This window comes from Doryrhamphus excisus, chromosome 2 (genome assembly GCF_030265055.1).
Source record: "Doryrhamphus excisus isolate RoL2022-K1 chromosome 2, RoL_Dexc_1.0, whole genome shotgun sequence".
Taxonomy (NCBI): Eukaryota; Metazoa; Chordata; class Actinopteri; order Syngnathiformes; family Syngnathidae; genus Doryrhamphus; species Doryrhamphus excisus.
This window is the reverse complement of record NC_080467.1, coordinates 5,312,701-5,332,789: the sequence shown is the minus strand read 5'-3', so window position 1 is coordinate 5,332,789 and position 20,089 is coordinate 5,312,701. Positions and strand designations below refer to the sequence as shown.

General features: G+C 42.8%; 1 protein-coding gene across 2 annotated transcripts; it reads right to left on the bottom strand.

Moving 5' to 3' along the window:
- Window positions 1-821: 821 nt before the first annotated feature.
- Window positions 822-19,570, bottom strand: ccar1 (cell division cycle and apoptosis regulator 1). Of its 2 annotated transcripts, none has more exons than XM_058064461.1 (26): window positions 19,437-19,570; window positions 17,395-17,553; window positions 17,116-17,285; window positions 16,928-17,035; window positions 16,556-16,588; window positions 16,042-16,232; window positions 15,338-15,461; window positions 14,105-14,221; window positions 13,099-13,291; window positions 12,863-13,007; window positions 12,216-12,371; window positions 11,892-12,117; window positions 10,395-10,508; window positions 10,020-10,186; window positions 9,149-9,359; window positions 7,941-8,024; window positions 6,377-6,565; window positions 6,091-6,282; window positions 5,313-5,537; window positions 5,104-5,233; window positions 4,262-4,344; window positions 4,019-4,159; window positions 3,819-3,939; window positions 2,374-2,556; window positions 1,648-1,853; window positions 822-1,568 (listed from the first exon to the last, which is right to left on the bottom strand). In XM_058064461.1, the coding sequence occupies exons 2-26, from the start codon at window positions 17,501-17,503 to the stop codon at window positions 1,485-1,487; spliced, it is 3,702 nt and encodes a 1,233-aa protein (XP_057920444.1). In that variant the 5' UTR covers window positions 17,504-17,553; window positions 19,437-19,570; the 3' UTR covers window positions 822-1,484. The 2 variants fall into 2 exon arrangements, with proteins under 2 accessions (XP_057920444.1, XP_057920445.1); XM_058064462.1 differs by having other exon boundaries at window positions 19,406-19,542.
- Between the last annotated feature and the right edge of the window lie 519 nt (window positions 19,571-20,089).

The window sequence follows — 20,089 nt, the reverse complement described above, 5'->3', positions numbered from 1 at the left end:
CATAATTAGTACATTTTGTATGCATTCTAATTATCGGTATCATTTATGTGTTTGACAGACAACATGGGAATCCCTTGTTTCATTGCCTGGCAGTTTCAATATTTAATTTTTTACCTGTTTGAATGGCTTTCGTTAACATATCCTAATCTTTGCTGTATTGTTAATGATTTTACACGGACCTACAACTAATCACAATAATCATATTTGGTCAGGCAGACTGTGACATGTGACACATGAGTGTGAAAAACTGAGTCCAAAAGGGAAACCAAATCTTCAAAAAAGGATGAATGCTCTACAAACAACACAAGCAGTCCCACACCCTTCTTCCAACACATGATTAATATAAACGCCTCCTCCCAAAGCACAGTGATAATATTCCAGATAGATGGTGTGAAATTATCCATGGAATGTGCCCCGACGGTGATTGCATTTCCCTGCATGTTCAGGTTTTGAGATTTACAATCTGTGCGTGCTTGTTATTAGAAAACAGAACATCTGAAATGACAAAAACAATCATGTGGGAGGTGAACACGGTAAACACTCACCCTCCGTTGGATGCTTTGCTCAGGGGCACCTGCGCCGTGGATGTCCATGCCATTTGGGGCGGGGCTCAGGAATCAATCAAGCCTGGGTCATATTCTTAACCGCTCATCCACAGCTGTAAGTCATCTGGAAAAATATCTTCAGATATTTACAGCAAACAAATATAGCAACTGCGTGAATAGAAGAATTCGAGCTGCTGCCTCCCTCTGCTGGTCGAAAGTGGTATTACAACAGCAGGATCAAGACATGCATGCTCATTTGAATGAATACAAAAGACATTTCTAAATCATACCGTCTCAACTTTAGTTGTGTACAACACATCCAGCAGAGTACACTTCATTGGCATTAATAAAAAAAAAGAAAAAAAAAGAAAAAAAAAGATACATTTCCTGCCTTCAAGTGACCGTGTCTCTGTTCTAGTGCAAACCACACTAATACACACAGTTAGTACACAATACACATTTGACTGAGCTTACAGGTTTGGTTCTGGTGTCGCTGATTTCATGGTTGCAGATAGAGAACACGTGCATAGTATATGGTGCAAAAACACCCCAAAACAATTGTGTTCGTTCTACACAGTCAACAGTGGATGGAGTCTTATTTACACAAAATACATTGGACCGTCTATCCAAAGTTAGCCTTATTTAAATATAGTTTTTAGGGAATCCTCTCACACATAAATATCAATATTGCCTATTAGGGTACACCCCTAAATCTCTCGTAAGTTCAAGACATACTATCACACACACACACTGGCACAGCAAATTGATGGCAAAAAAAAAAATTTGAAACTGACCTGAAATGACTAAAGTATCTATATAGAAAAAGCATTGTAAAAATAAAAGAAATATATACATGATGAAAGAATAAGCAAATAATGAAAGTAGCTTTAGTGAATATGTACATGTGAAGACCGTGTGAGTGTTTTTTTTTTTTTTTTTTTAAGAGGTTGTTGGTTCATCAGCACCATTGACACGAGGCATCTCCTCTACAGCTGCTTCGTCACAGTCGTTTCCAGTGCCGTCCTGCGTGGGAACAAGAACACGCGATGACATCACGTCCTGTTTCAAACAAGCAAGCGGGTACAGTGTGGGTGCTCGCTACCTTTCCCATCACCGCCGTCAGTCGTTGGACCGTGTCAGTCAGGGTCTTGCACGTCTTGCTGAACTGCTCCCTGTAGATGCTCTTCTGCTCCTCGGCATCTTTCAGCGTCTTCTCAGTTTGCTTCAGGGTGCTTTTCACCTCCTCCAGCTCCTTGGATAGAGATTTGTTGTCTTGCTCCAGCTGTGCTTTCACCTTTGCGTCCTCATCTGGCAAGAGAGGAGAGAGTTAGCGCAGGGTTGGTGTCATTAACACGAACGCCGGATGAGATGAAACTGCTGTTTAGTGTAGCACAGCTCAAATTGAGCCAGATCATGATCCTGATGGAGGTCTGACAGGGTGTAGCCTGCAGTGTGAAGGCCCTTCATCCTTACGTGAGACTCATCTTTCTCTTTTCTGGGCGGTATAAAAGCAGCTAAGACTACGCAGCGGAGAATGCACAGGATGAGAACCACTTATTCAAAAGTCAACTGTAGGCGTTTCTACATGTTGTAAAATCAAGGCACCCAGGAAGGAAATTCCTGTGATGCTGAGAAGGACTAAATTACAGAAAAATACAGTAAGTGTTATCATGGATTTACTTGTTACTAAATGATTACAGCATGGATATAAAAACCAAACCTTCTGGAGGAGTTTAATAGCTGCCTTCGGTGTGTCCCATTACATGCAGTTCATGTCTCAAATAAGGATTGTGGATGATGGGCAATCGTTCATTTTTCAGGTATTTACCCATCTTAGCATCTTGAACCATGAGCTTCTGTTCGATCTCCTCTCTGGCTTTCTCGCTCTTCTCCAGTTTCTGCATCATGCTGCCAATGTCCACCATGGCGCCGTTGTACACGATCAGATTACCCGACTCGCTGGGTTCTGACGGGGTGACTGTCTTTGGGACAGGAAGTAACTCTCGGTTCCCTGAGAGCAAGACAGGAAGTGTTTATAAGGCATTTTTAAATACGGTTATATATACTGTACTTTAGGGCAGATCTACCAACTTTAAAGAAATGTGTATGTGGACGATGTGTCTGCGTACTGTATTGTTCTGTATTAGTGCTTGTGATTTGATGTTGTCCCCGTCTTAGATTTATAAAATATATAATAAATAAGGTCAATTAGATCACAATAATCTAAGTAACGTTTTGCTAATGCTAATTCAAGGTATGGCACATGCATGACAATCCAGTCACCTGCAGCCTAGGCTCCTGTGTTGTTTAAGAAACTGACTCTTGCTAGTCTTGCAATACAATCAAATTCATTTAAGGATTTATGAGTCTTATCGATCCAGGAGGCTGCCAACAATGTGATAGCATCTCTTGCTTGTCATACTGGATATTCGGTCGCATTGGTTTGTCATTCACAACTGTAGTAGTCAGTGTACGGTTTCTATAGATTTACTATCCATTGAAAAATGGAGCAATTTTTGTCTAAATAGCTGGTGTTTCCAGCTATTTAGACATTTTGACAATAGCTTAGGGCTGACTTGTTTTCAATGGATAGTATATTGGAATGGCCTTTATTGTCATTATACAAGATGTACAACGAGATTGGAGAGCTTCTCCTTTCAGTGCAGTACTCAAGTTAAGAAAAAAAAAAGTATATAAAAGTAGAGTAAAAAAGACAATTTTACAAGATATATACAAGATATCCAAAATATACACATAGTATTGCACAGGAGCATATGCAGGAGCAGACATATTGCAGATATATTAATTTTAGTGCAATGATAAATGGGTCATAGTGCAAATAATGACTGGTGTATACAGATGAGTAAAGTCACATATGAGTGTATTGTATTGGGTTGTTAAATGAATATGATTGAGGTAGTAACAGAGGCAGTGATGGAAATATTGCACATTTGCATTACGCTAATGACCGGGCACGTTGTATGTCTGAGTTCAGGGTGGTAATGGCTCTTGGCCTACAGAATGCTCTAAAGTATGGCGTAGTTCTATATTATTGGCCTTTAAGTGGAGGTGGCCTTCAACCTGCCGTACTTGCAAGTGCAAAAACGTGGCCAAAATCTGGGGGTCCGTACATAGTGCCGTACAGCCTCGTGCTGACTTGGAAACACATAGGCACGATGTAGCACTTTGTGTATGAGGAGCTTTGAAATGTATGTGGTGTAGTCACTTTTGTGAGATGTGTATTAAAAGGTGTTGACAAAACACACAGCTCACCTAAGAGGTTTTCTATCGGTGCTTCATTGAAGAAAAGCGCAGCCTCGTCCTTGCCTCTGTCGGTCAGTTTGCGGTAATAACACGACTCTCTCACCTGCGGCTTGTTCATCAGCTTCTTAATCTGAAGAAGAGATGCGTTTGAGGGCGTCAGAGGAAGAGTCTGGGACAGCTTTGAGTGCGTGTGTGTTTTGTGGCGTCACCTGAGCACGCGAAAGGTGCAGGCCGAGCGTGTACAAGATCTCCTCCAGGTCTTTCTCCAGCAGACAGCCCCAGTGACTTTGGTCAAAATAAACAAAGGCCATCAGCAGTTCCCTGTTGTGCGTCACCATCTGCTTCTTCTCCTGAGGATCATCATAATAGCATTTTATGATTCATACTGCACATAGTAGATCTTACATCTCTTCTATATTGCTAATGCACTGATTGCAAATGAACCAGCTAACCTTCTCTTTGGAAATCCTGTCTTTTGGCGATTTGCGGTCGTCTTTGCGATCCCTTTTGTCACTGGAATCATCATCATCCTTGTCTATGAAGTAAGAAATATAATTATAGTGTTAGTGCAAGGGTGGGAATCTACACACAATCCACGTCTGAACAAGAAGTGCCTCAGAGATTGTGGTCATGGAATCCATCACAGCTTCAGAGTGGTGCATGATCTCTCATCATTGGCAGCTTTCTTTCACTTCGCGATTAACATGTACACATCCTGTTTTGACGCCTGGCTACACAGCGTCATTTCAGGGAACGCAGTGGTGTGGCAGTTGTCAAATACTGAGCAGGAATAGAGAAAGAAAGGGGTATTTTGAATGTTAAGTTTGGCTTCTATGACCTGGCAGATGGCTCATTTGTATCTACGGTCATTGTGAGTACAGTTTTCACAGGGTACGTGGCCTCTCAAATGCCAGAGAGAAGAGGGAAGGCACTTTTTTTGCTGTGAACCGAGCTAAAATTTGGGTCACAAGCTTCTACTTGCTGGCAGGCATGGCCGAGGACAGCTATTTGGGGGTTTGTGTCAATGCAGCAAAGGCGTTTGTGTTGTGCTGCTTATCAAAACCTGAATGTTTAATAAACACAAATTTGCATAAAGCAAAAGCAAACAATTTAGCCAGCCTTATGGTGACGGGTGTAAACTTTAAATGATCTTTCAAAAAAGGTACACTTATTAGAAATGCTATAATAAGTGAAAGCTGTGATTGTGACAAAATGTATTCGATTGACAGCCCTAGTAAATACATACATTTCTTTCATATCATCAATGAAAGAAAGTGCGAGAGCGAAAAATTACCATCGTCGTCATCGTCATCAGCGTCTTCAGCCTCCATGGGGTCGTACTCATCAGCATTGGCTGTGCTGCCGTCGTCTTCGTTCTCCTCCTCTTCACGCGGCGACTCCTTTTTCTCAACCTTGTCGTCACTCTGATCACGTACACGCAACAAACGTCATAAAAATCACTTCCAAAGCTGGAGAAGTCAAGACAAGTGTAAGTGTATTAACCTTCTTCCTCTCCTCATCCTCTCTGGATTTCTTCGCTGTTGGCTCGTCGCCGTCCTCCTCTTTCTCCTTTATTTCCTTCTTTTCCGCCTCTTTCTTCTCAGCCTCCTTTTTAGCCTTCTTGTCCTTCTTTTCATCCTTGACAGGAATAGCTGTGAGGGCTTTATATATGCGATAGCCAAAATCTCTCTGGAGCATCTCGTTGAACAGCTCGGCGAAGAGGGAAACCTGCAGGTGAGGGAGGGCATTGTATACATAACATAAATTATAGGGTTGTGAACTTTGAACCCATGCAGTTAACCACGTTATCCGCTTTGACAAGCGAGAGACACGGCTTCCTGGATCGATAAGAATCAGCCCTAAATCCTAAGATCAATTGATTGTTAAGACATGCATTGGGTATCACAAGATTAGCAACCAGTTGAGAGTCCATTAAGCAACACGAGAGCCTCGGCTGCCACCGAAATAACTGCCGAGGACACTGTTTATTTTAATCATTGCGCCTGAACATTCCCCAGTGGTTGGGGACCCCTGACTTGCAGCATGCTAGGTGATATGATGTGCTCTTTCACACCTTTGGAAATACTGTAATAATGATTGTTTACTTTAGAATGTAAAATGAATGTCCACATCAACAAAAGTAACCATTAATAATATCTAATTGTGTTTCAAAAATATCAGATCTTAACTCGTGGTATCTAGATGCGTACCGACTCGTCTGCCACAAAGAGATTGACAGTTTGTGTCTACCGTCCTAATAACAAATGTAACAAGTTCCTACCTCAAAGGAGGTCTCCTTGTTGTCCTCCAGTCTGTAATCCAGCAGCACGCTGAGGGACATCACGCTGCAGTCAAACTTGCCGTTCTTGGCGGACCAGTTGGGGTGAACAAGGATGGTGGGCTCGTCGGGGAGGATGTAGCGTCTTTCTCTGCGTTGGCGCTCCAGTTCTTCTTGCCTCTTCTTTTCCTCTTCCTACCAGAGAAGGAAAACATATAGGAGTTAATATGAGCGAGCTAACAGTGCACTTGACTGGGACACACCAATCTTCATGCTTAAATGGGCGTACCTCTCTGTCCTCCTCGGTGCGACTTGGCTCTTCTTCCTCAGGTGGTTTGACTTCTGGTTTCTCAGGCTCCTTGGACTCTTCCACTTGCTCCTCCACCTTTAGTTGCTTGGTGAGTCGGGCAATCAGCTGCGACTTTAAGCCCTTGGAGCTCAGACAGCGACAGTCAAGCTCCTTGCGCAGGTCGTTCACCTGCAGGGAAGTGGAATATTATTAGTTACCATGATCTGAAAGAAAATACAACTATTTTATACCAGAAAGGCAACGTGCATCAGACTATTGTGAGTTGTTCTTCGAGTTTCCTGCTAACTAGCAGACTGACTAAAATGAGAGTATGGCTTTGTGCAACTCCTGTTCCCTTCTACTTGAGAGGCTTTCCCTGCTAGTAGATGGACGTGTCTGCCAACTAGAGCAGAGTAGTTTTGTAGCGATAGATGTAACGAGCACACCGGATAGCGTAGGTTGTAGCCAACCTACTAGTCTGGTTTGCATTAGCCCGAAGCGGCCTGCTAAACGCGGGGAGCCTACTCCTTTAGAAAGCCCTACTCCAAAAAGAGCACATCTTCTACTGAGGTAGGGCCTGGCGATAAACCTGTACCTCCCTTGTTTGACCTCTTGACAATCCCGAGAGCCACAAAAAAGTATGCGGGCTCTAGATCCTTTTCTATTCGGGCTCCAATGTTGTAGAATGCCCTACCTGTTAAAATTAGAGCAGATACCCTAGTAGAAATGTTCAAGACGTATTTCTACACTTCAGCATTTAGTTAAAAATATTCCCTGCCTGTTTGACTGCCGCTTCTTCTATTGATGAAAATTTTGTAAGGCATGCCCCTCTATGTGAAATTGACATGCACTTACAAAAGAAAATTGCATTGGCATTGATTGCTTTTACCGTCGTCATTTGTAAGATAACGTCATCCATTATAAATAAACCTGAAATACAATCTACAACATAAAAACTCTGTAAACACTGTAAGTGAATAAATACTTGTTACAAATACAAAACAAACCTCCAATACAATCTACATACACTTACTAAAAAATAAAAATCCTGTAAATGAGTGAATAACTTAAATTCTAAATGCAACATCAATTTCAATAAGTACTTTATATATAAGCTTCCTTAACCCTATGCAATAATTGTAAAATCTCAAATATTAGATACAGAATTTCTATAACTAACTCCAGTAATCCCTCCTTTATCGCAGTTAATTGGCTGCAGATCCCACAATGTTCAGTGAATTTCCGTGAAGTAGGAAACCTTATGTATAAATGGAATATTTCCGCAGTCAAAGCATAGAAAACATAGCATAGAAAAATGAGGGGATGCTACAAGACACTACAATGCATGCAAAAGTATTAAGCAGTTTTAATATACCGGTAATTACATTTAAGTGAATTTTGCCAGATTTTTGGCACCCCCTGGAGGCCATGATGGCCTTCCCATTTGCACCAAGCTGTTGTCTAATGAGCCAACCAGTAACTGTCTGTTCCCCCCTCTTATCTCATTCAATCAAAATCATTACTAAATTTTCTTTTTTTTTTTTTTTAAGTGGTCGAAGATTACCTTCATTGATTTCGGATCAAGTTTGGCCCAATGAGTGGGGGTGCTGACATCCTTTGAGTCGCCGTCATCTTTCTCCTCTTCCTCCTTGAGAAATGTTATTGACAGAGAGAGCGAGAGACAAAAAAAAGGGACAAGAAAAAACGTCAGCATTCCACTTATGAACCTTGAGAGCTTTAAAGTTGATCCGTGCAAGAAGCAAGGGCAAAACTGTCTTTAAAGAAAAATGAAATCTTATTCTAGCGAGCTCGGCTGTGTTTAAGTCCACTGCTACTGAGGGGCACACAGGGAAGCTCTCTAGCTCTTAAAACAACCAGCTGCCAATCAATCAATCTGTGGAACACAAAAAAAGAAAAATATATATATTTAAAAAAAAAAACAAAAAAAACAATGAGGTGTATCGGTACATCATGAGAACTGAGGCTGGTCTCCAAACACAGTGAGGGTGAGGTGGCCCTATCTACTGGCTTTTGTCATGTATGGGGGTATAGAGAACTTTACATCACGTAGGAGCCATCTGTCTTTGAGTGCAACCAAGTGCCCTGGAAAAGCCAAACTCTATATATGTGGTCCAAATGAAAATATAGAAGCCAAGAGGAAGAACAGACAAGGAGCACAACTCGGGGGGGCGGGGGGGAGGTTCTCTTTTCACAACTGGCGTGAGAAATCATATGAAAAGAAACATTTCTACAGCAAAACACATTATTGGCATGCAACTGACGCCACAGATTCCAGCATGAATTGAGCTCCACATGCCAGCATTAACAAAATAGAAGCAATCACTTCTTCAAAATTTAGGAAACTATTACTAGCAAGCAGTTTGAGTGAGAGGAGATTGGAAGAAATGGAATTACACCCAGAATGTCACCAAATTAGAAGAGCTGGAAGCTGTTTTACCAGTTGCCGTGGGTGGGGGGACGGGGGAGGGGGGGCGTACACAAACACAAGCTAGTCTCACTGCTTCCACTGTGTGTGTCTGCTGCATTTGGCGGGAGGTGTGAGTGCTGATGGTGGGATGGAGGAGAAGAGGAGGGGATAGGTGCAGGAGTAAACGAAGGACATCTATGTGACGTGTGGCTGTTGTCAGCTACATGTATGTGTGTTTTCTGTGTGTGTGTGTGTGTGACATAAGGTGTGTGGGTTTTTTTTGTAATTCCTGTGCCTTCCTGTGAGAAGCGGAAATGAGAAGAGAGGGATTAGCGGTTCAGTGCCTGTTCTCCATCCGCATCCTTTCGCTCGGCCGACAGCTTCTCAGCCAGCTGCTCCCGGAGTCGCCGTGACAGCACCTCCCACTCTGAGCGGGTAGGAAGACAATGCCAAACATCCGGAAGAAACAAAACCACTGTCTCCACATGAGCAGGGACTGTCCGCCCCTTGTGTGTCTCCTCCGGCCGAAGATAGCGAATCTCTGCAAAACGATACCTGTCGCAAAGGAAGAGGGTGCATTGGAAAGAAACATTCTGGTCAGAGCAAAGCACATAAAGCCAAGCCTCGCTAGGGCAACCCTTCTTTAGACAACCCGCCCCCACCTGCCGCCATCACAGATGTCATTACAGTCACCCGACCCCCCACACACAAAAAAACACTGACAGAAGGGCCGGGCGGCAGCTTTCCAACTGTTGTCACGGTGACGGCAGCCAGTTTGAGAAGGTTGACCAACAATCACATAAAAAAACCCAAAATAAATCAGCCTATATTCCGCCGCCTTATAGCTTCAGCCAATTATGAGGACTCTGCCTTTAACCTATAGGATACATTTGAATCACTACATTAGAAGAGAATGTGAAAGCCAGTTCAATATGTAATATATTTAAGAGAGAGGGTAAAAAGAACAAAAAAAAATTAAACAGAAAAAAAACATCTGGTCCAGGCCACTGCTTCCAGCCACAGTCCACGTGTTTGGGTTTTCATCAAGATGGAATGCGATGGGTACATTTACAGTGTGACAGAAAGAGAGGACCAAGACATCAATCCACAATACAATCAAGTCATAAATGAACAACGTAAAAAGATAATTGATGGCTGGTGAAATGACATTAAGACGGGAGACAAATGAACGTGAATGGTAGGAACGGTGCTTACCACTGAGTGCACAGACTAAGATCTATGCCTGTGAGTGCCTTGCAACAGCGAATAGCTGTCTTTATAAGGACTGATGGATCCTTGTCTGGGTCGGCTCCGTCCAGAGAGGGAGACCAGTGACCACCAATGGCCATGGCCTCGTCTTTGCCTCTCATTCCCACCAAAAACTAAAAGGTGAAACACAGCAGGTGCAAAGAGGGCCAAATAGTAAAGAGTCAGCTGCATGTTCAAACAATCACACCAATTCAAAAACAACTGTACAAAGCTGATATCAGTTAGGATTCTTCAACACTTCAATATTCAGAGATGGAATAGGATAGCATCATCATCAGCTTACGCCCACAGTCCACAGATGCAGGGAAGGGTGACGCATACCTTGATGAGTCTTGCAGGATGTTGGAAGGAGTCTCTGACTTCCTGAGGATCTTCTGCTAGAGCACACGACTTGTGATAGAGCTCCTCTAGACTCGGGTTAGCCAGCAGCATCACCTTTACCAAAAAAAAAAAGACTAAATATCCAATTTAAGCTTTATTGTTCTTGTGACCTGCGACTAGTGGGTGACCAGTCCAGGGTGTACCCTGCCTCTCGCCCAAAGACAGCAGGCTCCATCATACCCCAGCGACCCTAATGAGGATAAGATGGATGGATGGTCTTGTGACAAGGCAATGTTGATGAACTATAATGACCGGTATCGCTTTTCTTTGTGAACTTTGCAAGCAATGAGTCTCCAAAGATTGGTCTAAGACACTTGCAAAAAGTCCTTTGTTGTTGTTCCAGAATACAAATACTTTGAGTATTTGGTGAAATTAATTAGTTGTTAAAAAAAAGTAATTATTTGTGCCATTCCGAATACCGTATTGGGGTTCGGCTCCACCCCCCGTAGCATACACTAGCTTCTTGGAGCACAGCACACAAAAACATACACCTGGCTAGCTTAACTTCTGGCCCCAACTCCCGAATGGCTTGCCATCTCCTCCCTTTTCCTCCATCCACGCCCAGCGCCACTTGTTTTTAAGACATTTGTCTACTAAGACGTCTTCCCTATAAAATTCATTCATAAATTTAGCCTCCATTTTTCAGATTTCCCAGAGGAGGTTTGGACAGTAGCAGTATGAGGCCGAGGGGCTTGGAGGAGGAGCTGCATTCAGAGCCCTATCACAAGTACAATGAGTTTCTCGGTCCGCCAAATTCTTTTTTTTTTTTGGTCAAATGGAAACGCTGGAGATCCGGCATGGTGTCATAAATACTTTAAGCCCTGTATATATTTTTGTGATGCTCCGATCGATCGGCTCCCAATCAGTATCAGCTGATTTCCACGTGAAAGCACTTGATCAGCATATAGCCATAAATGCCCCCTCAACTGTGATCACAAAAGCCCATCACCTCCGGCTCGGAGTATTGCGGCCTACAGCCAAAATACTCACACCATAGACGCAGTCTCACGTCCAGCTTTATGCTGCTTCGCTTGACGGCATTCATTCAACCAAGAGTGTCACTGCATCAAAGTCATGTTATCATGCCCATGTTGCGGTTTCTGTGCAGTATGGAGCAAAGAGATCTGACTCTGTACCACCACAAAATTATAGATCTAATAAAAAGTCATGAGAATAAATCAGATCAGAGTCCTAATCGAGAGATAATGTTCAATTCTGATCGAGTCTGATACCATGTGATCACGCCGGCTTTCCAATCATGTGTTCGAATTGGATAGATAGGCTTCCTTTATTGTCATTGTCATATGACATCCCCAATTTAAAATACATGATGCAGTGTGCCTAATTACGATGTAGTAAATGTTAAACAATAATGGTTTCGATAATGAAAGCAAAGATGGTTCAGTGCGTTTTTTTAATCCTAGTTTTTAAACCTACCTTAGCACTGTATGTGTGGTTGGCATCAGGCGGGTCCAGCACAGCAGCATTTTTGCCAAGAGGATCCACCTCTTTGTGCAAGATGTGGAAGTTGCACGCGTTGCTGAACTGAAAGGGTCGGGTCACAGGGAAGGCGTCCACCCAGGTGAAGGCGGCGCCAAAGAAGTCACTGGGAATATACAGACTCTGATAGCGTCGCCTCAGCTCCATCATGTCACAGCTTGAACTGGAAGAGAGAAAACGGGCAGTAGTTACATCCTTTGCTCGGGTAGTATAATGGAGTGTAATGTCTGATTTGTCCCCCCCCACCCCCAGATTACTCACGTGTCTAAACTGAACTTTGAAAACTGGACTGTGTAGCGTGGAACGACCCTGCGAGGTCGCCGTGGAGAGCGATCTCGTCTTGGGGAACGCTCCCTGGAGCGTTTGCGTGTGGGCGAGCGTTCTCTTGACCGCCTACGCTCGCGTTCTCTGTCACGGCTGAAAATTGAGAGATGAAGAGATGCTTGAGGAAATGAGCCCAGCAGCACATGAAATACTACATAGTATGTTGAATACAAGCTTCACAAGACAATATCGGGCCCATGGGATCTATAATTGAAAAATATGACTGGACAAACCAAGTGATTCACCAAACAATGCAGGTGAGTTTTGAAATCATTACTGTCCCACAAACTCCCACTAAATATTTTTTAATCCTTTCTAGTCCTGATTCTTTTTGGATTGAATGGCTGATTCAATTCAACAAATTGTTTAATGATGTGAACTTTATCAACTTTAGAATTAATTTCTTACAGGGCTATTTTCAACTAGTATATAAATGTTATGAAGTTTCTTTTTACAGGAGTACACTTTCACAAAAGATATGTTCCAAGGAATTTCCACATCAGGGAGCATCCTGAACCATGAGTAACACTGGCATGACAGTGACTTCCCCAATTCTGTCCTACATAGCGCATCTATCATCTAACCTGCGCTCCTCTTTACTCCTGAGGATGAGCTCAGGGGGTCGATCGTTGCGACTTGGGAAACGGGGAGGAGGCTCAATCCGCCTGACAGGCTGTGGTTGTGGCATGATTCTCATCGGAGGTTGAAGCAGACCCCCGGGAAAAACATCTAACAGACACAGATAAGGAAGCAAGGTTTGTTTCGGCACAAAGCTTTGGCTGTGTGATAGTTCCGTGTGAGGAAGACAAACACTGTTTACCTTTGGGGGGTGGCTGAGGCAGCAAAGGCTGCGGAGGGTTTTGGAGGAGAGGACCAAGCGAGGCAGCAGACAACTGCGCCTGCAGTAAGGATGGAGGAGGAGCCGGGGGTGGAACACTGAACGTGGTCGGTGGAGGTAGCGACTGAAGTAAGGGGGGGGCAGCCTTCATCATGTTAGGGCCTGGAGGCTGGCTCTGGACAAAAGAGAAGACTGCAATGAAATACATCCTCAAACTTTCATCAGGAAAGTGCTCAAATCTGACTCTGAGTCCCTGAACCTAAAGAACCACAGCTTTGCCGTTTGTCCGAATATTTTGTTCAGGTTTGTTTTTTTTTCGTTCATGTTCAAGGGGAAGCTTGTCTAAAGAGGCAAGCATCAGGCAGAAGTAGTAGTAGTGCAAAAAAATGTGTAATGACCACATCCGATGTGTCGGACCTACGTTACCACTCTGAGTTTATACACGGTAAGTCATGGGTAGCTCATGAGCTACCAGTAGCGCCTAACCACTTTTCAAGTAGCTCTCCAAAGGCTTTATTCATGTATTATCGACTCCTATAAAATTAGAAAGAGAGGTTCGGCAGTAGTCCGGAAGTCCCCAGGAGCCCTTGGGAGTGGAATAAATGAAAACAGACTATTTTGGAAAGAAAACATACCTGAAAGATCTAGAAAGCTTTCTGTAAGAGTTATTATTGTGTGTGGCTGCTCTACAGGAGTCCACAACTCAATACAAAAGGACCAAAAATGAGCGTCTCTTTTAAGGCACTTTAGCGGTTCTGAATTGTGCAGTCTTTGACAAAATAAAATAATCTAAAAACCTGAAACATAGTTTACAAGCTACGTTACATCCAGATGTAAATTCAAGAGGCCATTATGAGGCGATATGTAGAAATAGGGCTAACTACCATAACAATAAAAGGCTGTTAACAAGTTGTTCAATATGGCAGCAAAGAAAAGAAATGCCTAAAGGAAGAGAGAAAGTGTGATTTAGAGGGCTATGTGCTGTTACATTTTGTCTGTTGTCCGCTGCGGAGTGCATGTCAGGGTAGCGCAACGGGATCCCTGGCTCATTGTAAAGGCTGCCCAGCTGGGAAGGTTGAGGTAAAGGCTGAGGCGGCTGCTGATGCTGGAGAAGGAATGAGAAGACAATCAATTAACTGCAGGGACACAACAGGAGAGGCAAAATCTGGGGAGAAAAAGCTGAAAAAAAGAAACATGTGAGACTTCTCTGCAGGGTTGCACACAAGACCTAAAAAGAGGTGGATTTAACATTTGTGGAAATTTCAAAACACAGGCTGTTTCACCATGTAGCCGATGTCAGTGTAAACCCTAATTACCGTATTGACCCACACACATTTGATGCTGTGTGTGAGGCATTTTAGGGCTTTAAAGGGGAACTGCACTTCATTCACAATCCTTATGTGAAACATGAACACATTTATTCCCCTCTTCTGTGCATTTTAGTGTGAGAAAACAAGTTACTACGAGTTAGCTAACAATGGACATCATGATAAATACCTATTTTGATGCTAAAGCCCTTAAAAAAATCAATTTACATAAAGAATTTTTTATATTAACCAAGCTACAGTAATATTGTTATTCTAGAAGTTAACACAAAAAACTATCTGAGGATGCCCCTAACCGCACGTCTCGGCGTCACTCCCAGACATAAGAGTGGATACCTAGGTCTCCATTTCGGTTAGGTCTCCATCAATGATTTAATGTCATCAAAATATGGCAAGATACTGTAAGTATTACATCATGAGTGTACCTCATGTTAACGCATGATCACATGCATGATCATGTATATCAAAAGATGAAATGTTAAGAGTTTTTTGTAGAGGGCTTAGCCAAAATAGCTATGTCCTAATGACGTGCATTGTTAGCTCGCTAATACCATGTACTCGTTAAAACGCACAGAAAAGGGAAACAAATATGTGTTTGTGTTTCACATAAGGTGAATGATGGGATTATGTTGCAAGTGAAAAATGGCAATTGAAGAGAGGATGTAAGGTTCTTGAGCTGAATCTAATCTAAAATTACAACAGATCTGAATTCAGAGGACAACATCAACATCAAGCTAGGAGGCGGCTTGGAGGGAGTGTGAGCAAGCAGTGTGTCAAAAATAGCCATTTTTATGGACGTATCAATTAATTTTCCCCAGTCACTGCCAGGTGTGGAACGTAACCCCCAAAAAATGTACAACTACTGTACTGCATGCTCAAACTCTGAATGTTCTCACCTGGTTGGCCAGCTGAGGTAAGGTCTGGATGCGTTGGGCGTTCCACTTGAAGGGCAGGTTGTGGTTGTACACGGCCTCCACTAGCACCCGGTCACCCACTTGTGGTGTCTTCCCTTTCACAGCACTGAAAGAAGCACAAGACCAAAATCATTTTTTGGCGTCACAAATCCTGGCACGAAGAAACGCTTCAAAAAAAAAAAAAAAAAGTGCACACTCGGAGTGGTGCAAGTGTAAAGTGGCGTTGACACTTGGACGCATTTTTGCATCTGCATTGTCCCACAATTTCCTAATGGCAATGTGTGTCATTTATTTATGTATTTATGGCACGCCTGAAAAGCGTGAAGACCAGTTTGTGTACTGTTTACGCATAAATTCGTACTTGGCACGCAATTGCTGACCGAAAATGGTGTGCATGGCGCCAACTGACCACGCTTCTTTACACCTTATCAAGTAGTGTTTACATCTAGTGCACAACAATAGTCAGCATGACGCGCCTTGTCACCACCACTTCCCGCATCTGAGAAGCATTCAGGCATTATTTGGTCCCAGTGTCCAGCATGTCGCCACACAAGAGCATGCATGTTATTACATTATTAAAAAGCTGACAATAATATTTATCTGCAATAATTTGTAGGACAGTTTTTGTCGCACACAACTTGTCACGGAATGCCTAGCGATGGGGGGAAATGTCTGCTCTCGTTCACCTGAGCTGAAAGAAGACATCTTCATCGACAAAGCCGAACGTGTCGTGCAACTTGTTGACCACGCCGGTGAAGACCCGCTGCTTCTGTGGCTGCTGCTGCTGATTTGCTCGCGTCGTCGGGTAGGACACTGTGATCTGGGCCGTCTGCTGGGGATTTGACAGGCTCAGGCTTGTGGGTAATGCCACTGGAGGCTGAGGGAATGAACAGAAGAAGAGGTTAGAAATGCACCCATATTTGCATATAAAGCCAATATCTATTACAGCCTAGTAAGTAGGGTACACTTTTAAGCAGACTGCGTTATGGTGTACACAAATACAACTCAAGAGATTTACGTAATGCGCTCAATGTCATAATATAATTAACAATATATCAAAGACATTTCATTGTGTGTTTTTTGTTTTGAGTGTCCAGGAGGAACATGACTTCCAGTCAGATGCCAGAAGGAGTAAGCAACTGTGTTACAGGTTAATCTGAACACATTATCACAAAAATGAGGTATATTATTGCACAATACCTGTGATATGAGTGCAGGCTGGGGTTGTGGAAGCTGTAACACAAGTTAAAAAAAAAACAAAAAGGTTATCACGTTTTCCACCTCTACCTGTGTCCATTGTGTGACTGGATTGCTTGAGTCAAGCAAGCAATTGAGGCAAAATGGCAGTGAACTACTTGGTTGCAACCGGCAAAGATACTGTTGAGTCGAAGCTCAACTATTTTCAGTCTAAAGAATAGTAACAAGACATCAGCTATCTATCTGCACTGTGGCTTTAACTTGTCAGCAATGCTGCTCAAGTCTTCGTCTGCAGTTGGACGCCACCGCCGCTTAACAGTACCGTCTGACATTCCACTCACGGTGTGTTAAATGGGGCCCAAAGTGTTGTTTCACCTGATGAGGAACACTGTAGAGTGGCTGCTGGGGTGGCTGTTGAGGAGGGGGCTGCTGTTGTTGCTGCTGCTGCTGCTGATACTGCTGCAGGGCCGTATTGATCTGAGACTACAAACACGAAAAAAGCTGAATAAACAAAACTGCCAACAGTGTGGGGAAAGAAAAAAAAAAGCTTGTTTGTGACAGACCTGCTGCAGTGCCGCTGCGGCAGCCGCTGCAGCTTGCTGCTGCAAGGCGGCGGTGTGCTGAGACAGCTGATAGTTTGACTGGCTCGTGAGCGAAGCCGCCGCCAAGGCAGACTGCTGAGTGTACACAGCCGGGGAGGCTCCCAAGAGGGATGGCTGCTGCACATTAAGAGCTGCGGGGGAAAAACAAAATTATTAAAAATGATCCGAATAAAGACATTATCATGTAAGAACAGTAATAGTTTGAATATTTAACAAGACCTCAAAACCGGGTTCACTCACAGTGCAAGTTGATGTCCAGAGACTGGCTTGTGTGGCCTGTTTGGGACACCGCTGTGGCGGCAAACTGAGTCGCCCACGGCGGATTTTTTTGTCCCCCGAACTGGGCCATGACTCACTTGGATGAAAAGTTGTTGCCACTCACCGGATTGCTGTTTATTTCTGAAATAAAGAAATGAATACATAAAGACACTCCTGGTATAAATTTGAAGACCAGTTGCAAGCATTTCACGTTGCACTGTTGGATCTGAAGAAGCTTCTAAGTAGACTTTCAAACTGCAAAAAGAAGACGTGGAAGTGAAGGGAAAACATTTTTGATTAAGTAATTTATTGCAAACAAGCATTGAAGTGATACAGGCTGATCATCAGCTGTTAATATGTTTAAGAGCACAGCCTGCAAAGCCTAAATCTTGGCAAAAATGTGCCCAGGAACTGGAGGTACCCATAGGCTGTCCGTCTAGACACAGGACCATCTCGACCCAAATGAAGGTTCTTACTGGTGCCAAGTGCAGTCTAATCATCATATGGTATCTGTAAGAGAAGTCTTAAGGCTTGGTCACCTTCAATTGGTTGTTTGGAATTTGCAGGAGAACGCCGCCAGGACGTTGAAAGGTGGAACGTTTTATTCTCTGATGAGAAAAATGTCATCCCAACGTTACCGGCATGACAAGGAGAGCCCACCTGAGATGTTTCCACAAGGAAAAGTGGACAGGGGCACCATCAAGATCCTTCAATGGAACAATGGAATTTCAGCTTGTGGAGGAACATCAAATGGCAGCTGTTTATGGACCATCCTGCGTGTTCCCCTGATCTAAATCCAATTGAGAACATCGTGGGGATGGAGGGCAAGGGAAGTTTACAAAAATGGACATCACATGCCCTCCTTGAACCAACTTCACCACCTGGCCACTTGGCTCCAAACCCAATTTTCTGCTAAAGAACAAGAATGGCACAGCTACTCAATACCAGGTCCTTCTTTGAAAAGTTATTTTCTACTTTAGTGTTTGTTTTCTATTTTTTTTTTTAGCTATGGTCTTTTGATCAACAGCAGCTTCACTTCAATGCTTGCCTCCTGAATATCCAACAATGCAGAATATAAATTCTTGCAATTTTTCAACTGGAATTAAACTTTTGATCAGGAGTTTATTTGAGCCTTTGGATCGATCAGAAATATAATATAGGGATCGGCTGAAAATATCCTCATGTCAACTAAAATATCTAGAATAGTCATAGTCTATTATTAGAGGCAGTAGTTCGGATACGCACGCATGCATGCATGCATGCAAGCATAAAATGGCAGGCAATAATGACCAGCAAAACGGGAAAACAATGCACTAACAGGACTCCACGTCGACTAATGTAGTATCAAAAGATCGTGAGCGCATTGACGCCATAATTAAATGTATCATGTGACATAATACGTACTCAGAACATTAGGCGAAAAGCTCGTATTCCCTCACTAATGTTTTCCAACAATAACACCAAGGTGCAGAATGAAGTGGGATAATTTTACATCATAAAAGGAACCTTTGACAATTACTCAAACAAAAGATTTGTGTTAGTTATAAGAGTCAGTCATTGAAATAGTACCTGCCTGCTGACACAGCAAAGTCCTGAGAGGGTCACACTACCTAGCATGAGTTAGCCACGTTTAAATGACAGTAAGCTAGCTGGCGTGTATCTTATCACACAAATATCGCCATTTGAGGGGGAATTGTGGTTAAATCGCAGTGTCTTCCTCGCAGAGTCTGTCTCGTTCAAACATACAGCTGAAATGAATTTGATAAAACTGCAACTAAATAGACAAAGTCCACAGAGTGCTAGCAAACAATTAGCATTTAGCATCTTTTCGACCAGAGTAGCCTCGTGCGGCATTTGTTATGGAGGCCTCGGCTAACGTCGCTGACACCAGCAGCTGACTTTGTGTCAGTACTGTTTACTGGACAACAACGCAAACAATTATCACCGAAAGACACTTCAAATTAACACTTAGAGATATTTAACTGGGAGTTACATTTTGTTTCATCGGTGCCTTCGTCGCTTACCGCTGTCCAATGTTCCGGCGGCCGCTGGAGTCAAAAGCAGTGCGCATGCGCACAATACGCTATTCCTTAAGGTCTATTATTGACAGACAATTGATTCATTTTAAAGGTGTTCCTCTTTCTTCTTTTTTATGTTGTCAATAAATTACAACCGTGCTCTTATAAAAATATAAACGCAATCATGAATTTCTTGCTCATGTGAGTTTAGATTACATTCAAGTAGATGTAGATTAGATTTAGGAGTATTTGTTCCCATTAATTGATAAATGAATTCACCCACGGGGGCACGTGCGGCCCACTGCAGTTTTTTGATTGGCTCGTGGCACAGTCTATAAATATAATTTCATAAGGCAAAAAAACAGCAAAGAATGGACAAAGCAAAAGCAGTTACTTTACAATAATAAAATCTAAAGAGTAAGATAAAAACTTTTCATGAAAATGGTACGGGAAAAATGTAACACAATTCGACTAGTATAAAATTGAAATATTAAAGATGTAGTTTTTTTTAAAAAACAAATACATTTCTAGGAAATTAGATTGCAACAACAGATTAACAAAAACAGCAAAAATGTTAAAAAGAGCAAATACGCTTTATATGCTAATTCATCCATATCACAGAGCACAGATGCAGTTTTCTCTTGGAATAACTTCATCAA

Coding starts and splice junctions, on each gene's coding strand:
- ccar1 (XM_058064461.1), bottom strand. CDS start 17,503: ATGGCCCAGTTCGGGGGACAAAAAAATCCGCCGTGGGCGACTCAGTTT. Junction 6,283..6,376: donor GCACCGAGGAGGACAGAGAG/GTACGCCCATTT, acceptor CTTCTCTGGTAG/GAAGAGGAAAAGAAGAGGCA. Junction 5,234..5,312: donor AGGATGAGGAGAGGAAGAAG/GTTAATACACTT, acceptor GTACGTGATCAG/AGTGACGACAAGGTTGAGAA.